The sequence below is a fragment of the Sturnus vulgaris genome, chromosome 18, assembly GCF_052056855.1.
Source record: "Sturnus vulgaris isolate bStuVul1 chromosome 18, bStuVul1.hap1, whole genome shotgun sequence".
In the NCBI taxonomy this organism is placed as follows: Eukaryota; Metazoa; Chordata; class Aves; order Passeriformes; family Sturnidae; genus Sturnus; species Sturnus vulgaris.
The window spans coordinates 529,257-552,551 of NC_142260.1; the positions used below are offsets into that span (position 1 = coordinate 529,257).

Below are 23,295 nucleotides of genomic sequence, written 5' to 3' on the forward strand. Positions count from 1 at the left end.
CCCCCATGCCCCAAAGTGCCGGGGCCCGCCCGCCGCTCCCCGGGGCACCAGCGGGGACAGCTCCGCTCGTTCCTCGCGGGGAAGAAGCCTCCAGCTCCTGGACAGGTCTGTCCGCGGCTCTGCGGCCACACGGGTGAACTGCGGGGATATTCGTGGGGACGGGCCGGCCAGGGGACACCGCGGGCAGCCGGCACCGTGCGGGACGGCGGGGGAGCGGGGACACGGCGGGGAGGTGCGGGGCAGAGGGGATGAGGGAAAGTACGGGGGATGCGGGGAGCCGGGGGATGCGGGGACACCGGGAAGGTGCGGGGCAGAGGGGAAGCAGGGACACGGCGGGGATGTGCGGGGACACGGCGGGGAGCCAGGGGACACCGCGGGGATGTGCGGGGACACGGCGGGGAGCCAGGGGACACCGCGGGGATGTGCGGGGACACGGCCGGGATGTGCGGGGACACCGCGGGGATGTGCGGGGACACGGCGGGGATGTGCGGGGACACCGCGGAGATATGCGGGGACACGGGCCGGGCCGGTGGCCGCCAGCCGGTGGCGCTGCGGGCCTGTCCCAGCGGGGATCCCTGCGGGCTCCTCTTCCAGCTCTGCTCACCTGCCCTCGGAAACCTTCGGAGAGATGGATCTCCCTCCGCGGCGCTTTGCTGCGGTTGGATGGCTCGCGCGATAAGGATTTATTTATTTCTAGCAGTGCGAGAGTTTGGAGCTTGGGGAAACGGGATGGGTTTTAGGAACGTCTCTCAAGGGTGCCAGAGCTTTTGCTCTGGTTTTTTTATTATCATTTGTGATGAGAAATTAGATTCTTCTCAGAGGATTTCAGTAATTAAACTATGTGATTTGACGGACTTAATGATTAAAAATAGTAGTGCATATATTTAATGTCTCATAAGCTAAAACTAATTTCTGTTCTGCAGTTATAAACGTTGGCAAAAATTCAGCTTGTTCAAAATCTGCAGGGCAAGGGGCTGACTGACAGAATCACAAAAGGTAAAAAAGGTCCATCAGTGATCAATCCCCAGTCCCTGTGCCTGTGACTTCTCAGATGGCTGTCATGATGGTGGCTTCTTTTGTTGTTAAATGATTTGGTTTTTGGCAAAAATTCCTAATCTGCAGTCCTCATTTTCTACTTACTTAAATATCTTTGAGTACAGACCAAGATAAGAACTGTGAGTCACATTCTGTCAGTATCCCTAAAAGATAAAAATTTTATTTAAAGATAAAAGTATATGTTTTGGACTCTTTAGAAATTCATTTTTTCACTTTACCTGATGCTGAAAAGCAATATGTCCCAAAGAGGGAGATCAGCTACTGACCACCCCTACACACTTAGAAATGTATCTCCCAGCTGTTTCTGAGAGGCAGAGAGGCAAATTTGTGGAGACACTTCAATGTTATTACAGACGTTCTTTGATCCAGAAGGAATAAAGATACTTGGTTTTAAATCTTTATTAAACAACCAACAAAGTAAAAATAATTTGTATTCAAAATAGTGCAAGGTATGCAATGATGTAAAATAAGTTTAAATGAGATATCAAGGCCTGGTGCTGGCTGTGACCCATCTCAAGACACTTAAAACTCTCTCCAGACTATTGGCTTAATTTTTGGAAAAAGGTAATTTTACCTAATATTTAGTCAGTATTGTAGCCTATTCTGCCTCCCTGTGTTTCTAGCTTATATGTGACTCCAGGAAAAGACACTCAGGGACTTGAGTGAGTAGGCATTATCTTGGGCAAAGTGGTAACAGACCATGGGGCTTGGACAAGCACTACAGGGAGTTTGCCAGTAACTGCCCATGAATGTGGGCTCAAGTGCATGAATTCCTCCAAGTGAAAAGGTCAGGAGAAGGCTGTGACCACACAGTGAATTCCACACAGTGGTCTTCCAGTGAGGATGCCCCTGAGGACACCTTCCTTTGGGTCTGGACATGGTGATCCTCAGAGTCCCATCCAGTCCTAACAGTTCTGAGTCTGTGATTCCCTGCTGCTGCCACCCTTTCCATCCACTTTCCAGTGTAATTCCCAAAGACAGGTTTGTCCAGAAGGATGTTTTGCCATGTACAATGAGGCCTGAAAAAACGTCCTTGCAAAGAACAAACCCTGAGATGCTCTTCTTGGAGACCATGAAGGACAGAACAATCTCCACTTGGAGACTTAAGTGCATTCCTCACTTTGAGAGCAGGCAACCATAGGTATTGCTTATGACAAGTATTTACAAGGATTCCATTGTTAAACCTCTTTGGAAGCCTCTGGGGCTGAAACTCATAATTTTAGTAAAGATTAGGTCTCTCCTGAGCTTCCAGTTTGGATGCTATGTTTAGGGTACTGGCTATTCAGAGCTGTCCCACGTTGTAGTTTGGTTTGTTTGGGCACTGCTTTGGAAGTACAGATCCAGAGAGTGTGGATCAACAAGCATTCAGCAGAGAATTTGCAAAGTTTCTATAAGAGCTGCTGCCCTTAACTTCTTCTACATTCATCCCTGATATAATATTTTTCAGGATGTGATTGAAAAGGAAGCTGGGAAGGCAAAAGCAGACTGTACTTCCTTCGTTGAGAAACATGGATAGACTCATCCTATACACAGCTGACAGGTACTGTTATATCTGAGACCATATTCACAAGCATATGTGCCCTCTCAGCAGAAGCAGCACCTGGACAAGAAGAGTTTATTATCTACAGTAACTGATTGATTTGTCTTTTATTTTTCAGAGGATAGAGGCTGGGGAAACAACTAATTGTGAGTTTATCTGAAATTAACAGAATTCTCTTTTCAGGCAGAGGGCCCAGAATGTGTTCTGGAAAAGGAAGAGAAAAAGATTTAAATTTTTAGAGTGTGTGGATACATTTGGTTAGAAGATGAACATGAGAAGTCTGAGAAACAGACATGGCACTACTCATGGAAAAATAAGAGGCAAGTAAGTCTTATTTGGAAAAATGTAAAAGTTGGGTTCTTTGTTATGTTGGACTTTGTTTAAGGTAAAAGTTTAAGTGCTGTAAACCATGGAGGAGGCTGTAACTATGTTTCAGAAGGTCATCAGCTTTTAAAAGTTGAAGGTTGTTGTACAACATTATTAGTAGTACATGAAGTAGTTTTATACCGTGCTGGTTTAGAATTCAGTTAGTGGCTTTGTTCTGATCACATTTAGTGGGCTGTATTTTAATACTGAGAGGGACAGATTCCATTGCTCTTATTCATGTTGAGTTGCAGTCAGTGGAACTAATTGTTGAATAAGGTATGCACAGCATGAGGATGGGTGATGGAATCTAGCCCAGATGGAAATATCTTTTAAAGTCCTGCTGTATTAAGAGAGCAGCAATCTCAACACAGCAAATCTAGCATGATTTTAAAAGTGCTTTGAGCCATTCCTGTGGCATATGGCACTATTTTTATAGATGAATACAGAGGTTGTTTTAAAGTGGTCGTGTTCCCCATCCCCACCCCAAAGTTGAACCACATTCACAGAAAAGATTGGGAAAGCATCTGCATTGTAATTTTCTGTCCCATGTTACAACACTAACAGAAGGTGGGCTTTGCAGAAATTGCTGCTTAACTGCAGCTGTGTCAGAGTTTACTAGAAATGTTTCATTGTGTAGTGCTTCTATAGTAATGCAGTTTTCTGGCATTTATTTTCATTCTGTCATACTCTTCCATCATGCACAACTTCCTTAGATATAGAAAAATACTGGTGCAGTTTTGTAAACATATGCAAAATCTCTTGGAGAAGAATACCAGCATGTGTGGGTGGTGAATTGAGGAATACACTGGAGATGCAGACATGGAACTGAATTTATTTTCAAGCAAATCAGGAGTATCAGCGAAAGCATTACACACAAGTGTGAGGCAGTCTTGCAATGAATCAAACCCCAACTGCATAAAAGATTTATATAATGACAAAAAAGCCCTAACTGCAGGCACCTCATCCACCAGCTGCTCTTCTTAGTGACCTTGGAAGCCAGGGTATGGAATGAGGCCCTGTGGTAGGAGACTGATGAGAGGAATTTGGACACCTCTGCACTTGAACCAGGCTGGCTGACCCTGCCCTATTGAAAGGCACAACTAATGAGTAGCTGTTCTCTCTGATGCAATTCCAGTCAAGTGTGCTGGTTTTTCACTGTGATCTCATGCCCCTACTTGGGACCAAACAGAGAATATAAGAAATAGCAGGAGTGCCACAGCAATACCTTTAGTGAGCTAGCTGAGATAGGGTCTGTATCATAATTAAAGCAATTACCCTACGTGAAGTCTGGACAAAGTCCTAGAGCTGCTTTCTTCGGTGACACTTGCAAAATATGCCCTAGAACCTCTAAGGTTCTCATCTAATGAGAACTCCTAATTTCTCTCTCATCTGCTTTCTGAGGATGAGAAAAGCCAGCTAGGCAATAACTATAGAGAAATCAGCACATTTTCTTATTCCCACTGTTGAGGAAATTTTTGCATCCTTCATCCTGAAGAAGTATGCCACTAGAAGTAGCTGATCAGTAAATGCATTAGACTACTTATTTAAATTGCTACTATGATAGAAATAAGACAAAAAAACTTTGTTTTCAAACAGTCCTTTTAAAAAGTTCATTATGTTACTATACTTGTTAGTAATTTAAAATACCAAATAGCAATATAAAATATTCAGTAATATAAAACTAAATATTTGGATTTTCTGCCACATAAAAGCTTCCTTGCACTAAAGGTGCAGTGGGTTTTTATTAATTTTCATAAAAATTATATATATTCTTAAAATAATTTGCACTCACTAATTCTGTTAATCATTTAAAAGAGAGAAGAAGCTTAAGAACTTTTGGCCTCTAGGAAGAATTGCATAGATAAATGTGACAATCTAGCTGGCAACCTTGGTGTCATTTAAAGTAAATAGTGGTAAGGCTAAATTTTAAGCTGTGACTCAGCAGAGGATGAGGGGATGGGGTGATAAAGCATTGTCCCTCCTGAGCTGTGGTCCCAGCTCCAGCCTGGGGACAGCTTTGCCTGCAGCAGCCTCAGCATTCAAGGCCCTCCCTGCCCTGCTTCACCTTTGCTCCCGTGCCATCGTTACACGGTGGCAGCATCGTGGTGCAGTGGATGGTTGCATATATTGGCCCTATGCCATTTCTGTGCTGGGAGCACTCTCTCTGGGGTCTCTTGAGACCTTGTGCAGCTGCTGTGCACTGCTGGAGAGGTGGGCAGGGGCTGCAGTGATCCCTGCACTCTGGCTCTATGCTGCTCCTGAACTCTTTCTGCAGCCGGTCCATAAAATAATCCCCAAGACTATTTCTGCCATCCTGGGAACAGTCAAGCCTGCGAGCATTGGTCAGCAGATCTCCCATCAGCTTGATCTTCTGGATTTTGGGCCCAATAAATTGTTTCTTGATAGTGCTTGCACTATGAGGGTCAGCATTTTCAACACTCAGGGCATAAAGCTCTTCAAAATATCGTAGCATAGTTTTCCATTGCACCATTGCTAGTTCCAGGGCTTTCATCAGACCCACTGCATAGTCACAGTTTGGTTTCTGAAAACAACAACAGAATTGCATTTACTCAAAAGAACAGCTCATGTTATCAGTATTCATCAATGGATTCCTGCAACTTAACCTGATGCTCTAATCAAGTTGCACTAGGATTTTGCAACAACTGCTTCTAGTTTGGAGCATCTATCGTTTTTTGCAGGCTGTAAACACAAGTGGCAGAACCCAAGCACTTCTTCAAGGAACAGATTTACATAGCAGCAGCTATGCCTGAAGAGGGTTCTTACACCAGGAAACCCAATCACAGAATGGCTGGGGTTGGAAGGAACCTTAAAATCATCTTGTCCCAACCCTCTGCCATATTCCACTAGACCAGGCTGCTCAAAGGCCCATCCAACCTAGCCTGGAACATTTCCAGGAATGGGACATCCTCTACTACTCTGGGCAATTTTTTCCAGTGTCTCACCACCCTTACAGTAAAGAGGGACTTCCTAATATCTGGCCTAAGTCTGCCCTCTTTCAGTTAAAAATGGTTATCCCTCATCCTAACACTGCATTCCCTGACAAAGAGTCCCTCTCCCTCTTTCCTGTAGGCCCTCTTTAAGTACTGGAAGTCCTAAGCTCCTCCTTGATGCAAACAGAGTATTAAGAAAGATTTTTACAATAACCTGTTTACTTTCTACTGCTTGGACTAAAGAGAAGCATTCTGTATTAACTAATTTGGTAGAGGAGAATCAGCCCCTTGGTCTTAAACAAATGAGGGTGGGTTATTTTTTTCCTGAAAACTTTTGAGTTATTCCTTTGTACCTGTGCAAGCCCAAGTTAGATCTTAGTTCAAATTCTGTCATGAGCTGTACTTTAGGAAATCACCTACTGCCCCAAGCTGGATGGTTCTCCTTCCTTACCACTCTTCTTAGGTGCTAGTCATGTCTAAGCTTCCCCTTAGGTTCAGTGTGAAGGAGGCTGGTGGGCTGTTTCAGCACAATTTAAGGAGTCTTAATTCATTACAGCATACTGGAAACAGCAGTGTCCAGCTGAGTGAAAGAAAAGGGGAACACTGCCCATATTCTTTTGAGCTGGAAAGCAACCCCATAGAGTTAGGAGTGTATGTCTGCCAGTTTCCAGGCATCACAATCAAGAACAAAACCGTGTACACAAGCATGCCAGATACCTGGAAATCTCATAGTGGGTGAATGCAGAGGTGTGAAGTACCACCAGTATAATTCAGTAAGTGAAATGGATTACAGCTGCTTGAAAACGTCTAGACTACTACTACATACCTGGATGGTTTTAGAGCAGTAATGGCCTCCTCTTTCTTGCTGATACTTCATCAATGCCTCTGCTGCTTTTCTCTCTTCCAGAGCTTGATGCAGGAAGAACTTTGAAATATTTGGTAGAGCCACATGTGACTGATCAAAATATTCACCCTAAGCACACAAAGCAGGAGTGTTAAGATTTGCCAGAGATGGGACTCACCTGCAGCAGAAGGTGGCTTTAACAGAACTTGGGACACCCTTCCAATGGAAGGGGTTTTGTTCACAAAGCACAATCACTTTGGAGACCTTGAGCCAATTTCTACAATAAATGAAGTGAGTAGTTAGAGTATGAAATAAAAGATCTATACTTCTATTAGAACTCCTTCTATTCTTTAATACTGATGAGGAAACTGTAATACTGACATTACTCTTGCAGTAGCAGTTAAGAGATCTTCAGAATATTTTATTTATGAGTGGTTAGCATGTGTGTGTTTTGTAATTGTGTTTTGTGGAGGGTTTTTGTTTTGTTTTTTAAACATAATCCCAGAACAGGGAACATAAAATTTATCCCTGCAGGCCTGCATTCCAATCAAAAGTTAGCTTTCAAAGGTATGAGAAAGATGAGGCAAATACCAAAAAGAGAACAAGCACAACTTTGCATCTATTTATCAGCTTTATTATGGACAATGGTGTTCCAAAAGAATGGATGCTGCTACTGAACTGTACACCTTCAATACTGGATGTAGCTCATGCCTGGGAAGGTGTGTCAGGAGAACATAAATCTGTTAGAGCGAGGCCAGAGGAGGAAAACAAAGTTACCAGAGGGATGGAGCACCTCTCCTGTGAAGAAAGACTGAGAGAACTGGGTTTGTTCAGCCTGGAAGAGAAAAGCCTCTGGTGACTTAATTGTGTCCTTCCAGTACCTGAAGGGAGCCTACAAGAAAGATGGAGAGGGACTTTTTACAAGAGCATGCAGTGACAGACAAGGGGGAATGGCTTCAAACTGAAAGAGCAGATTTGGATTAGGTTTTTGGAAAAAACTCTTTACTGTGAGGGTGGTGAGACATCAGAACAGGTTGCCCAGAGAAGCTGTGGATGCCCCATCCTGGAAGTGTTCAAAGCCAAGCTGGCTCTGAGCAACCTGGTCTTGGGAAGGTGTCCCTGCACACGGCAGGGGGTTTGGAACCTCATGATCTTTAAGGTCCTTTCCAACCCAGGTCATCGATAATTTCAGAAGTACTACAACCCTAAATTCTCTGCAGGCCTTGTTCTGTTCTGTATGGGAAAGTAACAGCTTAAACCACTGCCATATTTAACCATGCTAACAGATCTAATAGGTCTTATATTTAGAATATTTTATCCATGGTATGGCTGTCTCATAAAGAAAAGAATTACAGACAGGTATCAAAGAAGAGCCAGCAGCTTACACTGGTTTGAACACTGGCCCTGCACAGCTCTGATGTCAAAGAGAATGAGAGGCAGCAGATGGGACTATGCCAAGAACCAAAATGAGGGAGCTACAGCATCCTCATCTGCTGCTGCCCTGACTGTGTGTGCAGCACAGCACAGCTCCTGTCCCTTGCACAGGCTCTGCACCAGAGCACACAGAACTGCATCTCGAGCTGTTGGCTTGGAGCCAGCCTAGGAGGGGCAAGCAACAACTATGTGCATTTCCTAAGTTCCTCTGCTTCTGATTATTGTCTTCCCTGCTCTCCTCTATTACCCTGCTTAAAGAGGAAATATTTTCACTTCAGCTATGTTGTTCTGTTTGGAAAGAAAATGAAGACATGTTAAACACAAAACAAAAGTTTATGTTTTTTTCTTGTATTTTTATGGCCCTCTTAGGATAACCTAAACCCGTGACACGCATTCACACATGTGACTATAAACCACTGAAGAGAAAGTACATACTGGAATGTTTAATTAAGAACATTCATTGCTTTATTTGCAGAATCCTTTTCTTCAAGTCACTCATTGCTGTGTCTGTTGACAGCACAGTCAGGATTGAGTGTTTTATAACCAGTTCCTCAGTGCAAGTGTGTGGCACGACTTCAAGTGCAGCTCAAGTGAACACATCTGCTTAACTGTTTAGGTAAGTCTTTTATGTCAAGCATTCACCATTTAAGATATTCACATTTCTAGTTTTGATTTATCCACAGTCAATTTCTAACTGAGTTTTCTCCATCCCATCCAGCTGCCAATCGCTACAACTTTTTTCTTCTACAGGCTTAACAGGTTTTACTGCATACTTAAATTTTCATTGAACTTCTACTTGACACCAAACTCAATTGAAGGAACTTGGGGATATACTGAATGCAGTTTGTGTTGCTTCCCAGTGGATGCTTGGCATCAGGAGGTACGGCATTAATAATTTTGATTTTTTAATTTTAACGTCTCTGTTAAGTTATATGTTTGTCTTAACACTTGATATGTAGCCAGATGCAATTGTGGCATGAATTTGACATGCTATCAGTGATACCTTTTATAATTTCATGTCCAAAGTTCATGACTGTAGAGCGAGAAACTGTTAAGCCATCCACAACTGTTTACAGACTATAGTTAACAACACACAACTATTCAACAAAGTTTGGGGGAAAACCCACTCGAGCGTTATACTCCAAAGCTGTTAGCATTCCCAGCTGCTGTCCCTTTTCCCCAGGTAACAGGCCCTCTGTGAATTCCCAAAACACTGGTTTCCTTCCTCGTTGTTCTCGGCCAGAGAGAGAGAAGAGAGAGAGAGAGAGAGAGAGCGAGCCCGGAGATCCTCCAAACGGCCTGGTCAGGACACATGCACCGCTGTGCCGTGTCTGTAAAAACCCTCCTGAGCGAGCCTGGCAGCTCCTGTCCCCGCCGCCTTAGCAGCGCAGGGCGATGGGCGCACACCCCGCAGGGAGATAGATGGGCACAGGGAGAAGGGCACAGGGAGATGGGGCCACACACCCCACAGGGAGATGGGCAAAGGGAGATGGGCACCCTCCCGCAGGGCGATGGGGGCACACCCGCAGGGCGATGGGCACAGGGCGATGGGCACCCTCCCGCAGGGCGATGGGCACAGGGCAATGGGCACCCTCCCGCAGCCCGCCCGTGCCCGTGCCCGTGCCCGTGCCCATGGCCGCCCCGCCGCCTTACCAGCGCCTGCAGGCAGTAGTGCAGCTCGAGCTGCGCGGCGGTGAGGCCGCACAGCGCCTCCTCCACGGCGGCCGGGAAGCCGAGGCGGACGCGGCCGGCGGGCAGCGCGCGGTGCCCGGGGCAGGCGGGCAGCGGAACCCGCGGCCGCTTGGAGCGCGGCTCGGCCATGGCCGCCAGCGCCACCGGCCACCGCCGCGCCCCTTATAGCGCGGCACCTGCCGTGCGACACACCTGGCCCGCCCTCCCAGGGAGGAAGAGGAGGAGATGTGGGTGCGGATGCGTGCGTGCGGCTGGGCGGGCGCTCCGGCCATCGCGGAGAACCGGCGCGGTGCCGGCGAACATCCTGAATAGCGAATGGTTGACGTGAAGATTTACCTTAACGGTTCAATAGATGTGTTAACTTGGGCACCTGTGTTAGCTTGTGGCACCTGGAGTCGTGCCACACACTTGTGCTGAAGAAGTGGTTATGAAACACTGAATCTTGACTATGAGTGACTTCAGGAAAATGATTCTGCAATGAGTGTTCTTAATAAAACATTCCAGTATGTACTTTCTCTTCAGTGGCTCATGATTACACATGTTTATATGTGTAACAGGTTTGGGGTATCCCAGGATAGTCCTACAAACATAAGAGAAAAACATAAACTTGTGTGTTTGGCATGTCTTCATTTTCTTTCCAAACAGAACAACATAGCTGAAGTGAAAATATTTCCTCTTTAAGCAGGGTAATAGAGGAGAACAGGGAAGACAATAATCAGAAGCAGAGGAACTTAGGAAATGCACATAGTTGTTGCTTGCCCCTCCTAGGCTGGCTCCAAGCCAACAGCTCGAGATGCAGTTCTGTGTGCTCTGGTGCAGAGCCTGTGCAAGGGACAGGAGCTGTGCTGTGCTGCACACACAGTCAGGGCAGCAGCAGATGAGGATGCTGTAGCTCCCTCATTTTGGTTCTTGGCACAGTCCCATCTGCTGCCTCTCATTCTCTTTGACATCAGAGCTGTGCAGGGCCAGTGTTCAAACCAGTGTAACCTGCTGGCTCTTCTTTGCCTGCTGTCTCTAATACATTGTGTGTATGGGACAGCAATACCAAGAGCTGAGGCCTTTTCCAGGCAGTCACATTCAGAACCTCCAGTACCAGCAGAAGCATCTGAGAGTGTGGCCAGGCTGGGCCAAGGCTGGAGTGGCAGGTGTGGACATGCAGGCAGAGGCAGGCCTGGGGAGGGGGTGAGCTCTGCAAAGTCCTGGCCATTTGGCAGTGTCAGTCTATGTCTTAGCTACCAGGCAAATTTTTGGTTTAGTGCTAAAAATGTTGGTGCTGAACTGATCCTACCTATGCTTGTTAAACTATTTTCAGTGTTTTAGTAACCTCCAATCTTCACCTTGTACAGTAACTTCAAAATACCACATTACTGATTTTTTCAACTGTTTTACCAGGTGGATGGAACTTGGCATTTCTTGAGCATTTCTTTACCCTTAATAGATTCAGACCAGTGGAGCGGCAATATGAATAATCTCAACACCCTTTGAAATCAATAATTTTCTGTTCAGTGACTTTGTTTAGTAAGCTCAATTGTGGAATATTTTTCTAGCAGATCACTCCCTCACCAGTCCAGGATGCTAAGGGCAGAATCGTTTTCCATTGCCTGTTTTAATTGTTATTGGATCTGACTGCCTAGAGGCCAGCATGCATCACCTGAGAGTAGTCAAATAGAGATGTGAGAACATTGCTCATGAGAAACTTAAATAATTCTTAAATAATTCTTATGCCATCTCATATGCTATTTAGCCCTCTTTGTTTGCTGTAATTATCCATTTTTTACTTCTGATTCTTCATGTTGTAGTTAAATTAGAAGTTTTGCTTCAAAAAATCAAACAGCATTTAGCATTTGAGTAGAATTTCATGTGAGTAAATATAACTGATGTTTGCAAGACTAAAGTAAGTATCCAAAGTTTGTAGTTGTATTTTGTTAATTGGGCATTTACTATGATAATTTCTGAGCATATCAGCTCATAGAATTTGTCTCTGCATCAGTGGATGTTGGAGCCTTGGAAAACAATTTATCCCATGTTAGAGATGGACAGCCAAGAGACAAGGCCATCTGTGATGCATGGAGCTGATCTGAAAACTGACTCTCAAATTCTTTATACACTGTATGTTCCTTTTATTAGAACACCATTCAATTTATTTTGCTTTGTGCTTCACAGAATTAACAGAAATACACACCATTTGCATTGTTATCAATTGTATTATGGCAAAATTATATGACAAATTAATATAGGGATTCTTGCTACATGGCATGAGGTGATATTACAATCTGGACTGGGGAAGGTATCCTCTGCTCCAAAATCTTGTGGCCTCAAGAAATGCAGCATTCCAGGGAGCAGGCACTTTGTTCAGTTTCTTAGTTACAACTTTTCAGCAGAGAATCACAGAATATTCTGAGTTGGAAGGGACCTACAAGGATCATCAAAGGGTTGGTTGCAGGCACGTGCCTCGATGAAAGGTATATTTTAATTTTTATGATTTGCCATGCTTTTGGTACAATACATTTTAAAGTGTGTTGAAAGTGTATGGCAGAGTGGGAAGCCAAACCACAGTGTGATATACAATTAAACTACAATTAAAATTCCATCAAAATAAACTCTCTTACACACAAACCCATACCTTGTCTACTCCTCCCCACTCCTTTTCCTATGTATTCTTTGTCAGAATGCAGTAGAGAAGATTGTTTCAGTGGGCTTTAGCAACCCTCTCAAAATATTCTTTTTAGTTGTATCTGGCTGTTTTCTACCCTGATTCTCCCATTTAAAGGTAGACTCTTTAGGCTGCACTTTGTGATCTGGAGTTGGTATTGTTCATTCTTTCACCACAGGTAGTAAGAGTTGTGGATGTTGCTTCTCTCTGTGCTTTGCAAATAGTCTGTCTAATGCTGCCAGACTTTTCTCTCCTTCAGTGCCCATCAATAGCTATGATGAAAACAGAGGGCTGTGTGAGGAAAAAGTAATAAACAAATAAATGTACAATATGTATGCTTGTGAATTGGCCTTCTTCATTCATCATTTTGTTTTGTAATTAAGTGAAACCAAAGCTCTCTGGCAGGAAATTAGGAATGATTCATATGAACACCCATGAATTCAGGATTGCTTTTATTGGACTTGAAGTCCCTTCACCCATTTTCCTTATGCTTTTCTAGTCTCAACAGGTGCTTCATCTCACTGTTTTATCCTGGCTCACTCTTTTTTCTTCTTTTATCCACAGAGGAAAAGCCAGCAAGACTTCTGAGTTGTTTTGTTGCCTTTTTGCACTGTATGACTCATAAAGTTAAAAAAGAAGCCTGAAATTTGGGATGTTACTACTTAAGTAAGCATAGCAAAAGAACCTCTTCCAACTGACTTTCAGTAAAAGTGGTCATCAGCAAAACATGGCATGGCCCTGGGGAGGCAAGAGTGTTGTGAGCAGGCTGCAACATGGACATTCTGGAAAATATTTTTTGTCTCTTTGTCACTGAGCAAATGGAAAGAGCCAGTTTGCTAGAGTGCTCTGAAATCAGCATGTTTTAGTGATACAAGAGAAGGATTGCTCAAAAATAAAGCCTAGTCCCTTTGAAGTCAGTCTTGTTGCTGTCAAACAGAGCAGACAGAAGCCTGTATTTTGGGTTTATAGGTACTGAAAATACCAGAGTGCCAGATCTGCATGTATTTTGCATATATTCAGTTTAATAAAATGAGGTACCATAATGAAATTCCGTTTGAAAAATACTTGGATTAACTTTTAATTTTGGAAGTAATTTTTAAAATGCCTTTTTTTGGCACTCGACTCAAATACTCCAAACCTTAGTTTTAATTTTCTTTCCTTTTCTAGACTCTCAAAGATTTCTTCATGCCATTGAGATGTTTGTGTTTGCCAAACATCCATTTCTGCAGTGTTGGAAGGCAGATGAGATGTTTGAGATGTTCCCATCTCTGGAAACAGCCCTGTCTTTTTTGCCTCCACTGAGGTTTCCCTCATAGCTTGATAAAGTTGCTTCAGTAGCTTGATAAAGTTGCAACACTTTTCACTTCTGTTGTAACTTTTATCTCTGGCAGTTGTTTCCAATGGCTTCTTTGGCACAAGGCTGCATGGCACAGATACTGAGGAGTTGACTCATTGCCTCTCCTTTTGCAATGAAGTTCTTCCTTAAGGAACTTTCTGACTGCTGGATAACATAAAACATTGTCATATATATATAGAATCCTTTGAAACTTTACTGATTGAAATCTGTCCTTCAAACAGAATGTGCCCACAGGCATATCTGTGCTGTGTCTAAAGCTAACACAGGAGACAAGCTTGGAAGAGTTCCTGAAGTGCAAGCAAAGCTTATCTTTAACCTTGTGTCACAGAATACATATAGGAGGGTTTTCTAATCCGTGCTGTTTTCTTCTCTGCACTATTTAAATTGGATTATCTGTAATTAATGCTTGCTACTCCCATGGGACCCTTCCAGGAGCAGAGTTTGGAGATGGGCAGCCTCAGTCGGGAGCTGCTCTGGGGCTTTGGTGTGCAGGGCACATCCTGCCTGTGCACCAGCAGCCCTCACCTCCTGCTGCTCCCCAGGCCCCCCTCCCTTCTTCTCTCTCTCCCTGAGGGCTCTTTCCCACTGCTGCACCACCACAGTGCCCAGGCAGCCTCATCCTCTCCTTTGCTGCTCTCTCCCTTCTCTGGAGCCCGGGGAAAGCTCCATGCTGGCAGGAGGTTTGGGTCTGTGTGCAGCTCTGCAGTCGAGCCCAGAAGATGTAAGTGCATCTCAAGTGCACTGACAGACTCTTGCTGTGACTGTTGTTGTGCCACAGCCTGGTTTGATTTGCCACCTTCATCTTTCCCATGGTGTCTCAAGCCCAGCTGTGCTTGTGTGACTGCCTGCACGTGTGGGGCTCTGGTCACTGTTCAGCTCATGGCTAGCAGCTGTATGTCACCATTTTCACTTAAGCACTCACCACTCTGCAGTTTTAAATGTTGACAAGTCACCTCCACTGAATTGTTCTCTGTTGTCTCTGCTCCTCGTGTTTACAGAATCATTCCATGTCGTGACCCAGCCTGGCAGCTCACCCGTGTCTGCAGGAGCCCAGGCTCTGGAGCCCCGAGGAAAGCCAAGGCTGGGCTTGGGCAGAGGCAGAGGGAGAGCTGGAGCCCAGGGGAGTCTGTGGCTGCAGAGGACTGGCAGCCTGGCTAAGGAAGCTCCAGCCTGGCTGCCAGCACTGGCCCTTCCATCTCCATTTCTGCCCTTGGAAATACACTTGAGTTTTAAGTGCACTATTCATTTTAAGTGCTACTGACTGATACTACCTCTTCCATTTTTCTAAAGAGGCTGTGCTTAGGAGTAGTTTCTATAAATTCACAGGATTCATCTGAGATTTTGCAATTGTTATTTCAGGTCACATTTTAAAAAGCATAGGCCAGCAAATGTAAGGCTCATCCATGTAATCTGTCTGTGCTATATCATAAATCCAGTCAGGAACTGCAGGTGGAAGGCACAGGGCCTTGGCACTGGAGTGTATTTAAGGGGATTCTGTGGAATTTCTGCAAACATGAGGCTTGCCCCAGGCAATGTGTTGCATAAGGGAGTTGTGCAATGCCAAACTGCCTAAAGTCTGTCATAATTTGTATACTTTGTGTACTTGCCTTTCTATTTTACCTTCCTTTCCACAGCTGTGGGTTAGAATGTGTACTTAGTCTTGGACAAATGAGACTTGACATATAGAAAAAGGCAATGCCTTTTCTTGTGTGTGCAGCCTGTGCCATCTTAAATCAGTGACCAGGCAGTGCAAACTTCAGGAGGTGCACTCAGTGCTCCAGGTGGCCCTTGAGGGGACATCAGACCTCTTGGAGATGCACTTTGTACATTCTCAGAATATCTGGGCCAGCAGAAGTAAACTGTGGGCAAGAGCTGAAGATGCAGAAACCATTCATTGTCTTGTGCTGTTTGCTCCTGCTGGTCAATGTTCATAGAGTCCCTGTGCACCAGGAGCACTTTATCCACTTTATCCTGAAGTACAGGGACTCCTGGGATTAATGGTTTGACTGATGCCATTTGTTACTTGGCTTGAGAGAGAAGACATTAAAGCCACAGTTGTGGTAAGAGGAGTGTGAAATGTTTGCAGGTGAAGAGGAAATTATTCTAAATATTTTGGCTTTTGTAGCCACCAAAAATTAATGCATTATAATTTTTATGAAAGAATCCTTTCAAAGTCTAGGTGAAACTGCTTGAGAAAAGAGAGAGATGAAATTTTAATGTGAACATTCAACAGCTAAATGTTTGTTTTAAATTTTGTATTAAGATGGAGCCTGTGCCAGTGAATCAAACAGAGCAGAAGTAGATAATTTCACTCAAACATCATGGACCTTAAAGGCAATTCTAAATTCCAGTGAAGTAATTCCTCTTGTAGTTCCAGTCACAAATGACCCTTTCTGGCTGCTTTCTAATCAAAGCACCTCTTTTAGACCATTTTCACTGTCTAAGTGTTGTGATTCCCTGGGATGTCTCCTTCCCTATCATCTTCTGCCTAATTCCATTTTAATGGCTTTAAATACATTTTAAAAATCTTACTATGATAGTGTTAGACTGTAGTAACTTTGTGGCAGTATGTCCCAGGCAAAGTCTTCTCTGCCAATTTGCAAGGATCAAACAATTTGTTTTTTCAATTTCAGTGTCTTTATGCAGAGCACTTGTGGAATTGAGCATTCTCCTGATTTCACTGGAATTATAAAGTAGAACTCAGATTATGTTTGGCTCCTATCACTTAAAGCAGTCAATACCATTAATTTTGGGAAATTATTTATTGGGATCTTTAGTACACAGTAGCATTACCCACAGTGATGCAGTGAAATGCTTTACTTTTTGATTTTTAAACCACTCCAGTAGCTCTCTCTCTCTTTTTATATATACATATTTATTTTTCTCCTTTTTTTTTTTTAGAATTTAGAATTTACTGGGCTGAGTATTTACAAATTTCACAGAACATTTTGTTCTCTGATTTAAATCCTGCATACCAAGTGCCTGCCTGGGGCAAAGGTAAAAAAGAAATTTGCTTTGATACTCCAGAACTGGTTGAATAAATCCTGTGCAGCTGGCCTGTGTGAAATGTGCCCATGACAGCAGCGAGGATTCTGAGGGCTGGGGAGAGCTCTGTGCTCTCAGATGTTGCAGGGTTTTATTGCTTTGCCTGGGAATGTGGAGGTGTCTCTACTGCTCAGTACGAGGGTGCAAAGTGGTTTCCTCAGGCATGTGTGTGGACAGAACTGCTGCACAAGTGTGCAGGGCTGCCTGCTGCATATGTTTGTGCATGTCCTGGTGTTTTCCAGCTTTGGAACTGTGGTTAAAGCCTCAGAGGGAGTGTGTGAGTGTGCAGCAGCTGAGAAGGCATTTTCAGCCCTGGAGGTTCCTGTGTGCTTCAGTGTCTGCCCCATCCTTGGTGAGGAATGGTCTAACCTGTGCTGTGGTGTTCATCAGGGGAGTTCCTGGACATTTATTTCAATGTTCAAGCCAACACAGAACAGGTTACACTTGTCTGTACTTGTGGGTGAGATGTCAGGACCTGGTATGGGCTGGGGCCTGATTTTTCTGCCTGTACTGTTCTCACTGCCAGCTCTGTGCATCCAACTGTCTCTCATCACTTTGCTCCTCTTGGTAATATAACCCAGCTGAGACATGGTCCCGAGGGAAAAGTGGCTTAAATCTGAATCTTGGAAAGTCAAGAATTAAAAGATGCATAGTTCAGGAAAATAAATTTTGGAATTCAAAGTTTTAAAGGCTGTGACTGGTTCACATGAGCAACTTGCAGCAAGGTCCTGTTTTCCTCTGATAGTGCATCAACAAGAATTTGGAAATCCTGTTTTTACTCGAGTTGTGTGAGCAGAGTGCTTTTGGCCATGCTCTGCAGTGCCATCTCTGTGAACCCAGCTCCATTCTCAGGCTTCAGAGAGCTTCCAGATTCTCTAGAAAGAAGCACAAGAGTGTCATTTGTTTCTGTGTCATTTGCCAGGATCATACATTCAAATTATGGTCTGTCCTACAGGGACCACTGGCTTGAGCAAGTGCATGACAATTCTTAGGATACCTGTGCTGAAAGACTTTTGTTAATGGACCTTAATGGAGTTTGGTTTGATTTGTTCCAGAATGGGATTGCCCTTGCTCCTGTTGCTGCAGGCTCATGATCTGGACCCCAGGACTCGAGCAGGACTGAGGGATGCATGGTAAGGTTACCTGTGCACAGGAGGATGGTGAAATCTGGCATGTGTAGCTTGTGACTTTCAGCTGTCTGGTCTGAAGCAAGGGACAGGAAAGTTTCTTTATTGATGGAAGATAAATGCAAAGCAAGGAGAGGAGGTAAAAAAATCCTTAGAAAAACTAAAAACAGAAGAGAAGCAGCACTGAGAGTGGGCCAAACCTTGTGGTTGTGTATGTGAGCATTACTCATATAACTTCAAGAGGGTACATGCTTTAACTGAGCATGTACCAGCTGAGGACTTGGCCCATAATGTCCTTTATAAAGCTCTGGTTCCTCCCCAAATAGTTCTTCCCTCCCTCTTCAAAGGGCAGCTGTTGTTGGTGGAGTTGGTGATGATACTGGATTAGTGCACATGCAGTCAGCCTGCTTGGCCTCGGCCCTTTGGACCCAAAATGAACTCCAGCTGCTGCTGCCCAGAGCAGGTGCTTCATCCAGCCCCAGCAGCTGTTGGAATGTACTCTGACATGGCCAAGAGGAGGGGGGAGGTCCCTGGAGTACCCAGAGGAGCAGAGGACTGGTAGCAGCAAGGAAGGAACAGGAAATGTGCCATGGAGTCCTCTTTGTTATACCCAGCAGACACAAGTTGTTGTAGCATTTCCTGGTGGAAATAGGGAGCAGTGGGTGTCACTGTGCATCCACTGAGCCTGCCCAGAACCGTGATGGATTATGGTTCCCAAAAAGAGGCTGAGGGACCCCTGAAAACCAGCAGGGATGGTTGTAGTTACTGGTTTAAAGCTCGAATGAGTGGCCCAGCAAAAGTGAGATTAAGACTGGGCATAGAACAGTGCACAGGCTAATGGGCTGCTACCTGTGAGAGCTTGGGCTTCACACACACTGCTAGAGGGAGGAAAACAAAAACAGAGATAATCTGGGGTGTGAAGCAGTTACAGGGAACAGTGCCAGGGAATGGAGGCAGAGGGGATGGCCTGGGGTTATATGGAGATGTGATAGTTGGAGTTTAAGGTCAGAGTTTGAGGAGAGGGCACAGACAGTTCCTGTCAGAGATAAAGCAGCAGCAACCCATGATTAGAGTGACAGGGACAGGACAACGATGAAGGTTTTGTGGAGTGAGGGAGTCTCAGCCTTCAAAGGGATGAGGGCAGCTTGGAGTACGGGCAGCCCAGACCTACAGCAAGAGGTAGTGGGGAGTAGTCCCCTGCAGAGCAGGGAGTCTCACAGGATAAGCTGTTCAGAGTCATTTGCATCACAAGCAGCCCTTTCCAAGTCCCTTCCAGCAATCCTTCAATTTATTCCCCTTCAGCTCTTGTCACTGACCCAGCAGTGGCTGCCGTGCAGTCCTGCACTCTCTGATGGTTCCCTTGCTGTTAGCAGCAGTGCTCCTGGCCTCCCTTTCCAGGAGCAGGCACTCTCTGGTTGTGTCTGCATGTGTCACTGTTGGCATTAACACCAAGTTTAATGTGACTCCTGAGGGTCCCATCCTCTTACCTGTATTCATTAAAGTTATCAGAGTTCTTCCACTTTCTCTGATAGGCTCACTTTATGTCCCTGTCCTGTGTGTGGTTTTTGTCATATCCCATCAGCCAGACTTTTCATTCTGTGTGGCTTTGCTGATTGCTCAGCCAGGTTTCCACTGAACCTCCATAAGGAGAGGGGTAAATGCTAAGCAAGGATTCTTCCTTGTACAGCTGTAAAAGGATTATTCAGGCCAGATTTCATTCCAGCATAGCCTAAGAGTAGGAGAAAACATGAATATCAGGGGCCTCTCTTTGTCAGGAAATGGGATTTCCACAGGTGCTCAGTTGGAGATGCTTTGCATGTTTCTAAGGCTTGGCACAAGGCATTGCTGAATCCTGATTCAGGATGCAAGAATGTCTCATGACCCCTGCCATGAAAACTGGTGTCTGGCCATGTTTGGAAATCAGCCGTGGATGATGACAGGAGATGAGTATGGGTGAAATGAGCAGCTTGGCTTCGACACTAAGCAAGACTTGTTAAACATTGTAAATACAGATGTCCAATTCATATTTTGAATAATGAATATTATGAACTTTTCTGTAGCAAGTGGTAAGAAGCTGGATCATCTTTCTTCATCTGCTCACTGCCTTCACAGAATTTGCAAGTGTGACAAAGTATTTCGTCCCTTTACAGGGTTAGGTAAGATTGGTAACCATAATTCATGTGTAGAATTGCACAGAAATAGTCTAGATAGTCAAATATATTGATTTAAAGTTACCTACCTGATGGCAGGGAAATCGTTTCCATTTTGGTTTATTTGTTTCTTGAGTTGGTCAGGTTGTGCAGCTGACTTCAGTTGTTTATTCTTTTGGATGAAAATTTGCAGCTGTACAGGCCTGTACAATTCCTGTCCCAGTGTAACTCTTCCATCAGGTATTCCTGCTGTTTGGTTTGCTTCTACATGAAAATGAGGGAACTGGAACAATAGTACCAGAAAAACTACATGAATGAAATTGTAAAGGCTGTTAAGGAAAGAGATGTGTTAGGAGCAGGATGTTCCTGTGCTCATTCTGTTCTCACATCCCTTGGACAAGTCACTGTTACATGTGGGAAGGAGCCCCACACACAACAGTTATCTGTGAGCCAGGGTGGGTGTGCCAGCTGTCCCCTGTGCTGTCCCCTTACCTGCCTGGCAGCATGGCTGGGTGATAGCCACACCCACTGCTGCTGCCCTGCCTTCTTCCTCTGCACTTCTCTTCCTCAGCCTGCTTCAACTCCACATCAGTGAAAGTGCAGCTTTTCAAATCTTGGTGGAGTAGTAAATTCTGCCAGAAACCAAACCAAATGCCATTTTCAGAGTGGCCCTGTATTTAAGTGTGGCAGCACATTTAATTTGGTATTCCAGAGGTTTCCACACGACCTACCTGTGGATAGGAATTTTTTGAAGCATCTGTCTTTTGCTGATTAAAATGTAATTAGCTACCAAGGATTTAAACCATACTAAAGGATGTGGGGCAATGCCCAATGTCCTGTCTGGTGAGGAACGACGGAGTGAAACCGTCTGGGTGTGGTAAATGATAATTTACTAACTGCTGGATTCAGACTAAGGAAATAAAGAGCTTGTTAGCAGGCCTCCACATTTAGGGGATCTGGAGAGCAAAGAGGTTTTCTTTATCTGAGGCCCGTGTTATGCTGTGCAGGAATTCCCAGTTCAGGGTCAAAAATACTGAGGGTGCCCTTTCACCAGAGAGCTGACAATTAGCTTGCTGCCAGTAGGAAAAGCAGCCTTTAAGTGGTGAGTGAACAGAGTGTCAGCAATGGACCTGGAGAGAGGGGCAGCACACACCAGAGCCTGTGACATTCTTCACACCTGCTGTGGGCCATAACAGGAGCTGGCTGCCTCAGCCCGTGGCACGACAAGCAGAGCATTGTGCTGTGACACAGCCTGGACAGCGATTGAATTACACACCCATTAGGTCCTGGCTTCTCCCTGTCACTGTGGACAATGGAGAATCAGAGAAGTGGACATGAGAGCTTTAGCAGGCCTTGTGCTCTCCAGCAGAGGAGGATTAGTTTGTAAATGGTAAATTGTGTTGGGGCCAAGAGTCGTAAAACTGAACTCTTGCCCTGCTGCTGCCTCAAAGGCACAGGCTCTGCAGAAAAGCCCTTCTCCCCCTTCTGCTAAATGCTGTGATCAGGGGAGGGTGGGCATGTGGAATCTGCTCCTCCTTTCCTCTGCCAAAGAAGGAAGAAGAAACTGGTGTATTTGTACAAGTTTTGCTCCTCTCTGTCTCTTGCTATCTTTTCTAAGGAAGGGCATGGGATTAAATTAATCATTTTTCTGCCATTTCCACAGGGATGCAGATTTGCCCCTCACCGAGGTGCTGCTGGCTGTTCCCTGCTGCTGGAGGTGTCTCAGAGCTGCTGGAACCTGCAGCAGGGCTGGAGGACTGCAAACCCTGCATGCCTTCCCTCCTGTCCCCTGCTCCACAGGACTGCAGTGCCTGTGCTGTGCCCCCAGCTCCCTCACCCTCAAATGTTCCCCCTCCTGCCTTGGAGCAGGCTTTGCTTTTGCTGGCAGTGTCCCTTGTTGCCATGTCATCCATGAAGAAGATGGTTTTATCCTTGCCTTTATTCCACTGGGACCAGCTGCTCTACCCACAGGCACCAAAAGTGGCTAATCTTCCATAACCTTTTTAAATTTTCAATTGAAGCTCTGCATCACATGAACTTCTTGGGGTTTTTTGAGAGGTAAAGACTTTTTTTTCCTTTTTCTTTTTTTTTTAGAAACAACACCAAATAAAAACCCAAACCCAAAACTGACAGAAAAAAAAAATTTAAAGCCACACATTGAACCCAAGTTGGAGAAATAACTGCATTGTGTGACTGATACAGTCCATGGGAGTACAAAGCATTCCCAGTCTGCTCTTGCACATCCACTCCCTGGATCTATTAATAGCTTTTAGGCATGAGCATAGACATGGAGATGGGCAGGAGCAGTTTGCCATGCAAACATTTATCTGGGAGCCCCCATCCGATTTTCTAAACTAAACTAAAGATTTCAGTGTGATAAAATTTAAAGCATTGTTGGAGATGGGGGGATGTAACTGCACTTAAACTGAGGTTGGATTAGGCATTCTCATATCTTGGAGTCTGCAAGATATAGCAGTAGATATAGCAAAGATAGCAAATTATATGAGCAATGGAAATATGTCCTTCTTAATCTATAAAAAAAAAAAGGACAGTTTTGAAAATCCATCAATCTTTCAAAAATCTTAAGGCATATTGATCTTGAATCATCATGGGAATTCAACAGGGGTGTCCTTGTTAGTGATCTAAAAATATAAATGTGGTTGAATGCATGGAAAAATGTATCTTATTCCACTTGTCTTTATTACTGCAATAAATGATACCAACTCTCTCTTCCTACAGACTTTATCTCATCTGTTTATAGTGCTGGCATTTATTTTGTTTTGAGCTGAGAAACAAAATATCTAGATACTGGGAGGTTGTAGAGGCTTTATGAACATACCATTTAAAAGGAATTGTTCCTGCTCTGGTAACTAGTTTGAACTGGGAAAAGATATTCATATTTCATACTCCTGAAAGAAATAGCAGGCTTGCTGTAAAACAGCAGTTCTGAGGAATCTGCTCATAAATGATCCATTCCAGAAAACTCCCAGATCTCTCCCACCTATTTTCTCTAATAAGTGGCAGATCCTTAGTAGTTCTCAAAAATGCTCACAAGTCTGCAGGGCATGAAGGCTTGGCTT

General features: G+C 44.5%; 1 protein-coding gene and 1 long non-coding RNA gene across 12 annotated transcripts; one reads left to right on the forward strand and one right to left on the reverse strand.

Annotated features, from left to right (window-relative positions):
• The first annotated feature begins 559 nt into the window (after positions 1-559).
• LOC148221680 (uncharacterized) lies at positions 560-22,948 on the forward strand. 11 transcript variants are annotated; one of them, XR_015807585.1, is made up of 10 exons: positions 560-996; positions 2,504-2,596; positions 2,780-2,916; positions 6,821-7,048; positions 8,667-8,807; positions 8,942-9,071; positions 13,101-13,202; positions 17,181-17,290; positions 17,994-20,221; positions 21,879-22,948. It is a non-coding gene; the product is annotated as an uncharacterized LOC148221680 (long non-coding RNA). The 11 variants fall into 11 exon arrangements; XR_015807583.1 differs by lacking the exon at positions 13,101-13,202 and having other exon boundaries at positions 575-996; positions 17,994-18,071; positions 20,126-20,221; XR_015807586.1 differs by lacking the exon at positions 17,181-17,290.
• LOC106853243 (ferritin light chain-like) lies at positions 3,775-10,097 on the reverse strand. The gene is made up of 3 exons (XM_014876379.2): positions 9,845-10,097; positions 6,740-6,886; positions 3,775-5,504 (listed from the first exon to the last, which is right to left on the reverse strand). Exons 1-3 carry the CDS (start codon positions 10,010-10,012, stop codon positions 4,995-4,997), a joined length of 825 nt encoding a protein of 274 aa, XP_014731865.2. The 5' UTR covers positions 10,013-10,097; the 3' UTR covers positions 3,775-4,994.
• Positions 22,949-23,295: the final 347 nt, after the last annotated feature.